Source organism: Scaptodrosophila lebanonensis, unplaced genomic scaffold (genome assembly GCF_003285725.1).
Source record: "Scaptodrosophila lebanonensis strain 11010-0011.00,11010-0021.00 unplaced genomic scaffold, SlebRS2 tig00000043-arrow-pilon, whole genome shotgun sequence".
Taxonomy (NCBI): domain Eukaryota; kingdom Metazoa; phylum Arthropoda; class Insecta; order Diptera; family Drosophilidae; genus Scaptodrosophila; species Scaptodrosophila lebanonensis.
In genome coordinates this window covers 13,500,680-13,512,388 of record NW_022060545.1, presented here as the reverse complement: position 1 = coordinate 13,512,388, position 11,709 = coordinate 13,500,680, and the positions used below count along the sequence as shown (strand labels likewise).

At 41.4% G+C, this 11,709-nt stretch overlaps 4 protein-coding genes across 4 annotated transcripts; 1 reads left to right on the top strand and 3 right to left on the bottom strand.

The window, feature by feature from the left end:
• Window positions 1-1,428: 1,428 nt before the first annotated feature.
• LOC115622755 (upstream activation factor subunit spp27) lies at window positions 1,429-2,958 on the top strand. The gene is made up of 4 exons (XM_030516810.1): window positions 1,429-1,571; window positions 1,628-1,740; window positions 1,809-1,865; window positions 1,928-2,958. The coding sequence occupies exons 2-4, from the start codon at window positions 1,699-1,701 to the stop codon at window positions 2,555-2,557; spliced, it is 729 nt and encodes a 242-aa protein (XP_030372670.1). The 5' UTR covers window positions 1,429-1,571; window positions 1,628-1,698; the 3' UTR covers window positions 2,558-2,958.
• A 1,026-nt stretch (window positions 2,959-3,984) lies between these two features.
• LOC115622614 (adenosylhomocysteinase-like 1) lies at window positions 3,985-8,807 on the bottom strand. Its single transcript, XM_030516614.1, has 2 exons — window positions 7,809-8,807; window positions 3,985-6,624 (listed from the first exon to the last, which is right to left on the bottom strand). The coding sequence occupies exons 1-2, from the start codon at window positions 8,331-8,333 to the stop codon at window positions 5,581-5,583; spliced, it is 1,569 nt and encodes a 522-aa protein (XP_030372474.1). The 5' UTR covers window positions 8,334-8,807; the 3' UTR covers window positions 3,985-5,580.
• A 133-nt stretch (window positions 8,808-8,940) lies between these two features.
• Window positions 8,941-10,461, bottom strand: LOC115622612. The gene is made up of 4 exons (XM_030516613.1): window positions 10,440-10,461; window positions 9,831-10,146; window positions 9,571-9,770; window positions 8,941-9,511 (listed from the first exon to the last, which is right to left on the bottom strand). The coding sequence occupies exons 1-4, from the start codon at window positions 10,454-10,456 to the stop codon at window positions 9,079-9,081; spliced, it is 966 nt and encodes a 321-aa protein (XP_030372473.1). The 5' UTR covers window positions 10,457-10,461; the 3' UTR covers window positions 8,941-9,078.
• Window positions 10,462-10,730: 269 nt separating this feature from the next.
• On the bottom strand, window positions 10,731-11,469 carry LOC115623271 (small VCP/p97-interacting protein). The gene is made up of 3 exons (XM_030517550.1): window positions 11,300-11,469; window positions 11,060-11,230; window positions 10,731-11,005 (listed from the first exon to the last, which is right to left on the bottom strand). Exons 1-3 carry the CDS (start codon window positions 11,360-11,362, stop codon window positions 10,991-10,993), a joined length of 249 nt encoding a protein of 82 aa, XP_030373410.1. The 5' UTR covers window positions 11,363-11,469; the 3' UTR covers window positions 10,731-10,990.
• Window positions 11,470-11,709: the final 240 nt, after the last annotated feature.

Here is an 11,709-nt window from a genome sequence, read left to right as displayed (position 1 = left end):
TTCGGATGTTTTGGGATAGTGCTCTATCGCCAAGCAATAGATTAATAGTCAATTAATTTAGCAAATTCGTTTACTTTTGGTCCACTGTGCGCGAACTTGCAGCAACGACTGTGCAACTAGTGCGACAACAACAAACCACAAACTAAAAGAGAAACCAAAAACAAAACAACAAACACAAAAAATGATGGCAGACACAAACTGCCTGACAACGCAACTCACAGCCGCTGCAATAAATAATAAAATCAGCTAATAATATTACAATCCGAGGAAAGCACATCCAAACATGTATGTATATACATACATATGTATACGCTTTTATATACTTATGTACATACACATACGTATAGGTATGTATATGCGGCTTACAGAACTAGTGGAAAAATACAAAGCTATAAAATGGATGCGCCTAAATACATACAAACCTACACCCCACATGCACACCTACATATTTATATATACATATGTATGTACACACATATAAACATACATAAGTATGGGTATGCATGTTTGTATGTGCCGCCCACTACAGCTGGGGGGAAGTGGCACAGACTTGACGCATTTCCAATGCAGGTGTTGCAAACACACAAGTCCTGCCTTGCCAACAATTCGCACAGTGGTTCAAAAACACCACACACATTGCCAGCTGCAGCGACTGCCACATGGCCAGCACAGTCGGCGTCGCGGTCGACGTGCATGTCAATTGGAAAAGGGCGTCGCAAAAACGGCCGGAACGCCGGCAAAACAAAGACGCGAACGAGAGGCACAAAGCAAAGGATGAAGAAAAGGCAAACAGCACAGTACATGGTGTACGAATACATTAGCAAATGGGTAACGAAATGCAGAAATAAAACTGGTTAAAGCTTAAATGAACATGATGAACGTGAGGCAGAGGAGCACAAAAATCACTGCACTGGCGTCGCAGCTGACCGCGGCTGCGACAGCGACTGCGACGTCACTAGGTAGCACCCCAAGAGCAAATTTAGAAACAGAACAGTACAAACACACACACATACATGTATATATAATGGTAGTGGATATAAAATAAACAAAAAACAACATAAAAAATAGCAAAATTACCTCAGCGCTGCTGCTAATGTTGCTGTTGTTGTTGTTGACGGTTCTGGTAGGCCTGCCCCATAGGCATTCGCATTGTTATTGTCGCTGCAACTTGGGGCACTTTAAACAATCGATCTGGCATTGCACAATGGTCTGTATCGGCAACTTTAGGTACTTATTGCACATTTAATTACTGTCTAAACATTGATTACGGCACGAAAAACGTTAAATTCTATATTTTTATGCACAGACGTCGAGCACTACGATAATTATACTAGCGCCACGTACGGCCAACCAAGTAAACTATGCGAAAAGTTTGACTTAGGTGGCAACCCGAATCTTAATCGAATACATTCTCAGTTGTCGATAACTAAGAAGCGAGTGGTCTGTATAGCGTGAATGCTCCTCTCCAAGCCGACGCCGGACGGGTATAAAGAAAAAACGAGCCGCTCTACCACTAATTAGGAAAACGCATAAACATTAAGAAAAAACTATTAATTATTTAAGTATAAACGGTAAGTGCGACTAGTATTCAGGCATAAGTGTGTAAAGCAATAGCCGCAACTTGCAGCATTCACGTGTACTAAACGCCTCAGCGCTGCCGAAACGTGTACAACAAAACGACGAAGCAAAGAGAACAAAATGTCCGACGTTTCCACTGATGACTTGCGCCGCGAGATACAGGTAAGCGGGCTCAGAAATATGAAGGATACAGTAAAAAGAATACACACGATATTTTGTTTTCGATACAGGCGGTCCTCAAGGATGCCGATTTGGCCACTATCTCGGCAAAGCGTGTGCGCGAGCAGGTAAATTTGGACTTGTGTTGGGAAAATGAAGAAAATATGTGTAAGATTTATGTTTGTTGCAGGTGGAGAGCAAACTAAATTGTTCACTGTTAAGCCGCAAGAAGCAATTTGATGCCATCGTAATGGAAGTAATCAACGAACAGCAACAAGATGATGATGAGGACGACGATAAAGATCCTGATGCCGAAGAGGATAGCGAGCCCAGCGAAGAAGAAGATGATGTCTCCAGTGAGGAGGAGCAAAAGAAGAAGAAGCCGGCACAAAAGAAACGCCCACAGCCGACCAAGCACAAGGTGGCTGCAAAAAAGAAGCGCAAGTCCATCAACGCCGATGACTCTGGCACTGAAAGTGATGCTGGCTCCGATTCCGACTATGAAGTGCCAAAGAAAACTTCACCCAAGAAGAAGGCCAAGTCTGGAAGCGGCGGAGGCAGCGGCACCGGCCGCAAAGGCACTGGATTTACACGCGCCTACAACCTGTCTCCCGAACTGTCTGCCCTAATGGGCGCTGACTCCTTGCCTCGCCACGAAGTTGTAAAGAAGGTCTGGGCCATCATCAAGGAGCGGGACTTGTACGATCCTAAAAACAAGCAGTTTGCCATATGCGACGATGAGCTGATGAAGGTAATGCGTGTGAAACGCTTCCGCACATTCGGCATGTTGAAGCACTTGAAGCCGCATTTCCTCGACTAAACGGCCATTCAGGCGCACTAGCCAGTAGCACTCCAGATGCAGACGGTCAGCGTACGCAGAAACAGAAGCGCACGCCCTCACAAACACATATATATACTATATACATCGTTTAATATTAGTTAGTCTTTCATTGTAATTTTCGGCTTTTAATTATTTGTTTTCAATTATAACATTTAGTTGCACGATGTAGACTTGGGGGTTGCCAGCTGAGCCCCATCCAATGTGTTAGCATTAACCTAATTAAGACGAATCTACAAAAATTTATGTAGTCTACGGCATTTTTAAGTAACATACAAAAATTATATTTTTTGTAATCAAATCGTGTAACTTATGATAAATATCAAAGAAAACATACGGCATGATATCAAATAAATGGACAAGCGATGCATCTGAATCTAAAATTAATTTGTTTTAGCTGTCTTTGTGACTAAGCCACATCTCTTATTAACTAACAAGTTGTGTAATACAGGATTAAGGTGGAATAAGTCGAAAGACGCGATCTGCTCTCAAGGATTATTAATAATGGTTCTTCCATATCGGCCTTGCATAATTTCACATTTTTCGCAGTAAGTAATCGCCTTTTAGAATATAAGTATATTCGACTTTACTGGTATCTAGATTTCTTTTTTATTCATAGGGTTTTTTTTTTCAAATCTCTAAATGTAGCAATCAAAAGGATAAGGTGGAAAGTAAATTAATGCAAAAAAAAAAAACACAAGTTGCTAAAAAATTAAAATTTGAGTTAGTGGCTCCAATAATAATATACCAATATTGGGTGGGAACTCTAACTGATTTAATCAAATTATCTTCACACACCTGCGTACCTTTATATAGGTTTAGTTTGCATTTAATATGAAAGGCCTCGGCCTCTTTAGTTTGCATTTAATATGATAGGCCTTGGACTTTAGCTCAATGTAAAAAGGTGATCTATAAATTAATACATAAATAGTTGATATCTAATGTGGAAACATTCACAAATTGTATTTATAAATGCAGCGATGAAGAATGCTTAATATAAATTGAATCGATATTCTCTTCATTCACCAAAATATTACTACTTAAAGTTTTTGAGCTAATTTGTCGCATAATTCAAAACTAGAACATGCTGGGCGGATATAAATAAAACAATTAAACTCAATTTATTGGTTTCGCTTTTATTGTTTTTTTTTTTCCTTTTTCACAATTTTTGTGTTTTTACAAACAAGTTTTTTTTGTTCAGAGTTCGTTTTTATACATAAAGTTTTCTAATAATATATGTATGTGTATATATAATTCTTTATCTGATATACAGATGTATGTTTGTATATTTATATAAATATAGTACGCCTGCCTGTATATATAAGTACATACCTCATGTAATTGCATAAATGGAAATATTTGCACTGCATTTTAATTATTTTTAAGCACTAGCGCTATTTTTTGTCACCTTTGAATTTATTAAACCAATTTTGTGCCAAAATTAAATGATGAGATACGGTAAGTACAGTTTAAAATACATTTGTGCTCATTCCAAAACAATAAATTCTAGATTATCGGCAATAAATGTTTCAAATAAATTCTAAATTCTGGAGGAAAAATTAAGTACACATTATGTATGTATGGAGAAAGATTGAAATAGAGGATTATAAAAACATAATAAAATATTATAATTGTGTGTGTCGAATTATGGAGTGGTGCATAAAAGTTTTAAGTGCCCGAACATTCAAATTACAAATTGAAACCATGGCGTACACATATCTATCAACATACTACATCAAAAAAATCAAGTGATTTAAATGCAATTTAAATCAATCTTTTCTATACTCGTATGTCGGTTTTCGATTTCTGAGTCACGTATAAAAGAGCAATTGAAAATCAATTGGCGCATTTCCAAAGATATCTTTGATCACTGAACCGTATTCCCTGGTCCCTGATTTTAGTGGCGATTGCAAATCACACGTAAGAACAACGACTAATTTTTCAGATTTTAACCGTTCATAAAACTAAATTCATTAGTTTTAGCTTTGTGTTTTAATTTATATTTATCGCAAGGTACTCCAACAAAATATCTGTGATATTTTTATTACAAATGAAAAGAAATGCCAAGCTAACGAGAAATCACTCGTAGAAGCTATTAGAATGCTCGATACACTTGTAAGATAATCGCGATCTTAAGAATGCGAGTTTTGATGAATGCTTGTTTAGTTTAACATATTAATACAAATTCCAGTTCGATACACTATGTTCAAAGCGAATTTTGTGATCGGCTCTACTAATTTTTTGCAATCACCACCTAAATGAGGGAGCAGGGACAGATGAACAGTCAAATTGATCCGAAATCTAAACGCCATTGGTTTTAAAGAGAATATTTGCATGTACTTCTTATTGGGGATTAAATCTAATGCTATGCATTACCAGCGCATATCAATTGTATAAATGGATTAAAAAATTGTTAGCAGGCTTGCCTGAATTGGAAGTGTTCATATGGAGGGGGGAAGAAGCTAAATACAAATAGTATGCACGTTGGTATTTAAAAATGCGTGGGTGAGCTTACTGAGCGTTTCGTTAGTTTACAAAAAACTAAATACAAATACTAAATTCTAAAGCGTTGAAAATTGCAAAAATAACTGAAATGCTATTAGCCGTATAGCGCACATACTTTAGAATTTTCCTGATTAGTAGTGTACCTATGAGCAAAATACTCGCTAACTAACCAATACAAATACATAGTAACTTTGTGTAGGCGCCGCCGCATCATTTTCAACGGTTGTGTGGTCGATCTTGATCGATCTATAACTTTATCTGATTCTAGCGTTAGTATGTTTTCTGTCTGTGTGTCTGTGTTTGTGTGGTCTGTCAACAATTTGGGAAATTCCCTCTCACTTAATTATGTAAAACTGTTTGTTGCAAAGACAATACTTTCGTTGGCGATGTTACTTATTGCTGCTGCTGCTGCTGTTGTTGTTATTATTCATGATGTTGATGTTGGTTGCTGTTGCAGTTGCAGTTATTGTACGCGTTGCACTTGCCCTCAGATGTCGTCTCTAATACCGATAGTAATTGGGCTTGAAAGGACCGGCCTTGTTGAGACCCATGTACTTGGCCTGCTCGTCAGAGAGCTCCGTCAGATGTGCATCGAATGTGGGCAAATGCAGACTTGCCACATACTCGTCCATCTTTTTGGGCAGTAGATAGACATCGGACTTGTAGCGGCCGGGTGGTGCATTGAAGAGTTCGATGAGCGCCAGCGCCTGCGTCGCCGACGTAATTGACACAGCGAACGAGGGGATGCTCGAACACGACAAATTGACGAGCCGGCCCTCGGCCAGCAGTATAATGTATTTGCCCTCAGGCCAGATTATGTGATCCACCTGAGAGCGCACCTTCTCCCAAGTCAAGTCCGGCGTGCGCAAGCCATTCACATCGATTTCCGTGTTCGAGTGTCCCATGTTGCAAATGATGCAGCCACTCTTCATCTTGTCCATGTGCTCACGCACCACCACATTCTTGTTGCCGGTCGCCGTTACCACAATGTCAACATTTCGAATGACCTCGTTCAGCTTGACGACCCGAAAGCCGTCCATGCTGGCCTGCAGTGCACAAATCGGATCGATTTCCGTGATGTACACAATGCAGCCCTGGCCCTTAAGAGCTTGGGCACAGCCTTTGCCCACATCGCCGTAGCCACACACGACCACCTGCTTTCCACCGAACATTACATCCGTCGAACGCTTTAGACTGTCGAGTATCGACTCCTTGCAGCTGTAAAGATTATCGAACTTTGTCTTGGTGACCGAATCGTTTACATTCATTGCCGGCACCGTCAGTTTGCCAGCCTTGGACAGCTGATAGAGTCGATGGACACCCGTCACACTCTCCTCCACAATGCCCTTCACCAGCTTAAACATGGTTGGGTATTTCTTCAGCATGAGGTGTGTGGCATCGCCACCATCGTCCAGTATCATGTTCGGTTGCCAGTTTTCCGCATTCACACATCGATCGATGCACCACCAGAAGTCTTCCTCAGTTTCGCCACGCCAGGCGAAGATCGGTATGCCTGACTCGGCCAAAGCAGCCGCGACCTCGTTCTGTAAAAATTTAAAATATATTATACAAGGAAAGTATAGAAAGATTACTCATTCACACACAAACAAAACAGACTTTTATTAAAACATATAATTGTTTGATTGCATTTTTATTGAAGTAGTGCTGTGTACTAATTTAATATGATTCTTAGATTGATGATTCCCTTTACAGAAATCAGAAATGATTTGCGGACAAACAGAAAGATATGATGTGGAGTCTGCCACGCCTTCCATCGGCTACCCAGGATCTCAAAGTGTAGAATGCGAACCCCTTTGTTTTTAGAAGATATTACTGCTTTAATTAGTTCTTGTCTAATGATCGAGAGTTTAGATATCAAGACTAGCTGCCATAATAGTATCAAGCATCTGAAGCATTGATAAGAAATTTCACACTTCTTGGGTCTGTCACTCCCCCTATTGTGTAGTATGAGGTAGAACAGCAACAACTTTCGGGTACAAGGTAAGTAGTGCTTATAAAGAGACCAGACCTATCAATATATGGTATTACGTGTGAGCTTTATTCGTTAGCACCTTGAGAGCGCCGCTACTTTGATAAGTTTGCCCTGCTTAGGCGTGAATCAGACTCTCAACAAGTGTCGTTTAGCTTTTCTTCGCAATTTAAATGATAAAAGCTTGCAGAAGTGTAAATGTTTGTATAACTAATTAGTATAAACATAAAAATGTGTGAAACGCTTGGCGGTGGCAGCTATGGGGACAATTTAATTGAATTCGACATGCCAATGACTTTTGCGATGACGATATGATGCTGTTGGCGGATCGATCTGCAGCAGGGAATGACTATCGATGGGGCAAGCAGCAAGCGAAAGCTCGTGACGTACGCCGAACTGCAAGAAACCAGTTTCAAATTTAATATGGGCCCTACCCCCTTTAGGCACCCTTCAGCACAATTATATGCGGCCGTAGGAGAACAATTGCGACAGAGCCGAAAGGCGTGCCAAACACTCGAACGTATCAATTACCATCAGTGTCGCGCCGCCACTATCGTCACAACATTGGAGATTGCTAAACACTTTCTGCTGCACCCCCTAAGGCAATGGCGATCGCTGGTCTTTTAATTGATTAACGGGGTTTGATTGATGATTTGTTTGTGTTTGTCTTAATGTTGTTGCGTGACAACCAAATTGACAAAATTCTGTGAAAGACACGCACACATGCGCGCTACTTACTTGCGTCGAGTAGATGTTGCAGGCAGCCCAGCGGACGGAGGCGCCGAGCTCCACAAGCGTTTCGATGAGCACCGCCGTCTGAGCATTGATGTGGGTGCAGCCGACGATCTTGGCATCCTTTAGCGGCTTATCCTCGGCAGCACGCTTGCGCAGGGCCATGATGCCCGGCATCTCCTGTTCCGCAATCTCGATCTCACGCCTGCCAAACGCGTGCTGCGCACTTATGTTGCGCACACAGAAATCGGAGCTGCCCTTGCCATTCTTTTGCACTTTTTCCCGGGGTGGCACATCGTCGCCATCGTCCGAGCTGCTACCCGTATAGGAGGCTGAACTGAAGGAATCCGTTGACGATGCGGAGAGGGAGCGACTCCGATAACGGCTGGTTTTCTTCAGAGCCGACGATTGTTTTGTAGCCGGCGGTGCCACAACAGAGATGGCGTCCTGAGGTTGCGACACTTGCTTTTGCTTGTCGCCACCTCCAAAGCCAGGATCGGGCACCACCGTGTCTGCCAGATTGTTCATCATTGTCTTGCCTGCTGCCTCTTTCTTGTTATATAAAATATGCGACGCAGGATACTAGAGCTCGAGTGTCCGTTTATATGCAGAATTTTGCGTATTCGCAATCACGTAATTATCACGTGATGTGTAGTGTTGCACGTCAACGTCTCCTCTCCGTCCCTCGTCGTCGTCGCCGTCAAGAACGGCAATTTATAATTCCAATTGTATTTATGTATGATGTATGCGCTGCGTCGTCGTCTCCTTTGTTTCACCTCTCTACGTCTGCTCAAATGCGTCTTCTTCTTCTCTTCCTTGATTCCTACACACTCCAACGGCAGCAGCTGATTGAAAACTTTGTATTGGTTTGGTGTTGATTGGGCGATTGAGAGTGAGTAATAAAACAAATTTAAGCAAATAGACTTGGGTATGTGTGAAACTTAGGATGAACGAAGGGGAACACACACGCTGATTAGACGTTTTTCACAGCAAAACGAAACCAAACTGAACGCGTGAGCCACAAAACAAAAACTATTTAAGTGGAAAAAACAACCGTCTGTCAGTGTTAGTCTTCTTCTTTATCATTTTATGCGCTAAGTTGGCCACACCGGCCTTGGGCGCTTTTCAACACTAATACTACAGGTACACTGGTTCCTTTTATTGTTACGAATTCAAAAGTACGGTAAGATAATGTAAAATATATTGCAGTTTTTCACAGTTTGGCTTCTAATTTGTTTCGTCCTTTAGCCTTTTGCTAAATATGCATATGTACGTGCTACATCTCCTGGTAACCACAGAGTTCGCTGTCATCGAGGTCAGTTACTAAATGCGCTTCCGTCAGCAGCGCAGCGTTGTACGTTGTTCGCCTTTCCACGAAGCGCCCGAAATCGGGTTCTGCTAGCGGGCCATTCCTGGCATGCTCCTTAATGAACTGAGTCACCAGGCGTTTATCCACCACGGACATGGTTAGACTGTTGCTCCAGGAGAGCAATGCCAAAGGCCGCTCAGGCGTAAGATATGGCGATGGTGTGATTATATGACGATACAGGCAACTACGCACAATCAGTTTGAGTTGTTCCACTTGACCCTGATAGGCACATGGATGATAGAGCATTACAATGGCGCCTTCGGCCAAGTTCCGCAGATATCGTTGAGGCGGCAGATATTTGTAGCTCCCATATACCGCCGGCAAAGGTCGAAAAGCGCCGCTATGAAAGAGAAGACGGCTCGATGATACAGAATTTGTTAAAAATATTGGCTCACTTACTTCGTTGGAGGTTGATGGGTATAGTTGATGGGCTCTTGCAAGCATTTGGTTGGCGGCATGAAGGCGCTGGGCAGGAAATATTCTATCTGCAAGGCCTCACGCGCCATGCTCGGATCGAAGGCACTGTGGTTGCTGCTAAGGCACAGAAAATTGTAGTTTTGACGCACATCAGAAGGTTCATAATCCACTCCCAAATTGTGCTGAGAAAAAGGTTGCACTGTATTATATTGGTCAGAATTGATTATACATACTACACATACCACACCATCATCGCAAATTTTATATTTAGTCTTCTCCCGAATCGTCTCAGTTGTTAAATCCTTTGCGTCCGGTTTATGTGGAAACCACTTGCCCAGCCAGTTGTCACTTAGCGTTGTAGTCAAGCCCGGCGCATGTGGGAACCACTTGCCTGCCCATTCATCACTGGTCACTGAATCTGACTCCAAATGCACACGTTGCACTTTTTGCATGTCCGGCTCGACCTCACCTGGAGCGTGGGGAAACCATTTGCCCTGCCATTCATCCAACTGAGGGTCTATTAAATTTGCCTGTGCCTTTTTTATGGTTTTTGCTTGGCTACAAGCGCAAAAAAGGCAAATATATATAACAAAATGCAATAACATAATATTTAAAAATTAAAAGAACCCAAAACAAAGAAAAATACCAGAACGAAATGGGAAATGCGCAACAACCAACAGCTGAGCCGCACTACCCAGTAAGCATTTTACCAACACTTTAACATTTTCCTATCTTTATTTTAGATCACCAAATATGTCAAAAGTGAAATAGGGCAGAACCTTGTTTTGTATCTAAATACATACGTATTAGATTCGTAATTGTTCCAAAAAATCGTATCGTAATTAACGTACGCTGATGGATAATCCATACATATGTATGTATGTGTGTAAAACCATAATTCTAGAGCTAAGCGGGTACACTGTAGTGTACAATTTCTACGATTTCATAACAAAATGAGAGTTTTATTTAAGCGTGCAATATAAAATTTTAACAAAACCAGGAGCCTATACTATAGTGTTCATCGAATTTCTTTCGTTTTAAAAATTAAAACGACAACAAAGTAGGGAACTATTCTTAAATTCATTTCAGGGGACTCACAATATTCAATTTTTGAAATGTTGTATGACAAGATCAATCACAATTTTTTATTTTAGTACATAGTTTCTTAAATATATAATACATAGATACGTACTTTTAAAATGTAGCAATACACTTTATCCAGCGCCATATCTAATTGACACTGGATATTCTTGTAGCTGCCACACTAAAGACCATAAGACCGCTTATGCACGGTACGAATATACAAGAATATACAAAATGCACGGTACACATATTATAATGATAAGGTATACGGTGATAACAAAAGGGGCCAATTTTCAGTGCACGGCCACGGGAACAACTTTTAGCTGGTCTGCCACTGAAATTTCAAGAATAAGTATACACCCAATAATCCTGTGGCACATCGACTTACCCTCAAATTGGGATTAGCACCTCCTTGACGTGCTGCCTCCTCCTCCCTGCGTTCCAGATCCTCTGCTCTTTGCTGCTGTCGGCGTACGCTTTGTGGATTTTTAACACCACGCGATTCATTCTCAAGACGTCTGCGTTCTGCCGCTTCCAATTGTTGCTGACGACGTTCCTCCTGCAGTGCAAAAAAAAGTTGGTACATTCATACTATGTTGATTTAGAGGGCTTCTCGACTTATAATTACCGGCGACGGCATCAGATTCGCTTCCTCGGCGCTATTGCCACAGCAGGATAAACAGACACCCATTTTTTTTCTGATTTGTATAAGCAACAACTTAAAAAATGTTTGATTATAAATGGGGCTTCGTTGTGTTTTGCGCAGCTGTGTCTCAATTATTTTGCATTACTCTTTTTAATCTTATTCTGTGTTGTGCTGTGACATTTCGTACAGTGCTGCCAACTCGCTGCCCTTAATGGGCTAGCTTTTCGTGCCATCTCTAAACGTAGAGCGAAACAGCTGTTATTTGGCTCTCTCTCAACCGCCCGCACAAATCTGACTTCAATAAATTAATATCGTTGTCGCTGCTTTTTTGTTGCCTTGGTGAGCGTGTGTGTTTATTCAGTTTTGAGACGCCGCCAGTCTATTTAAATTCT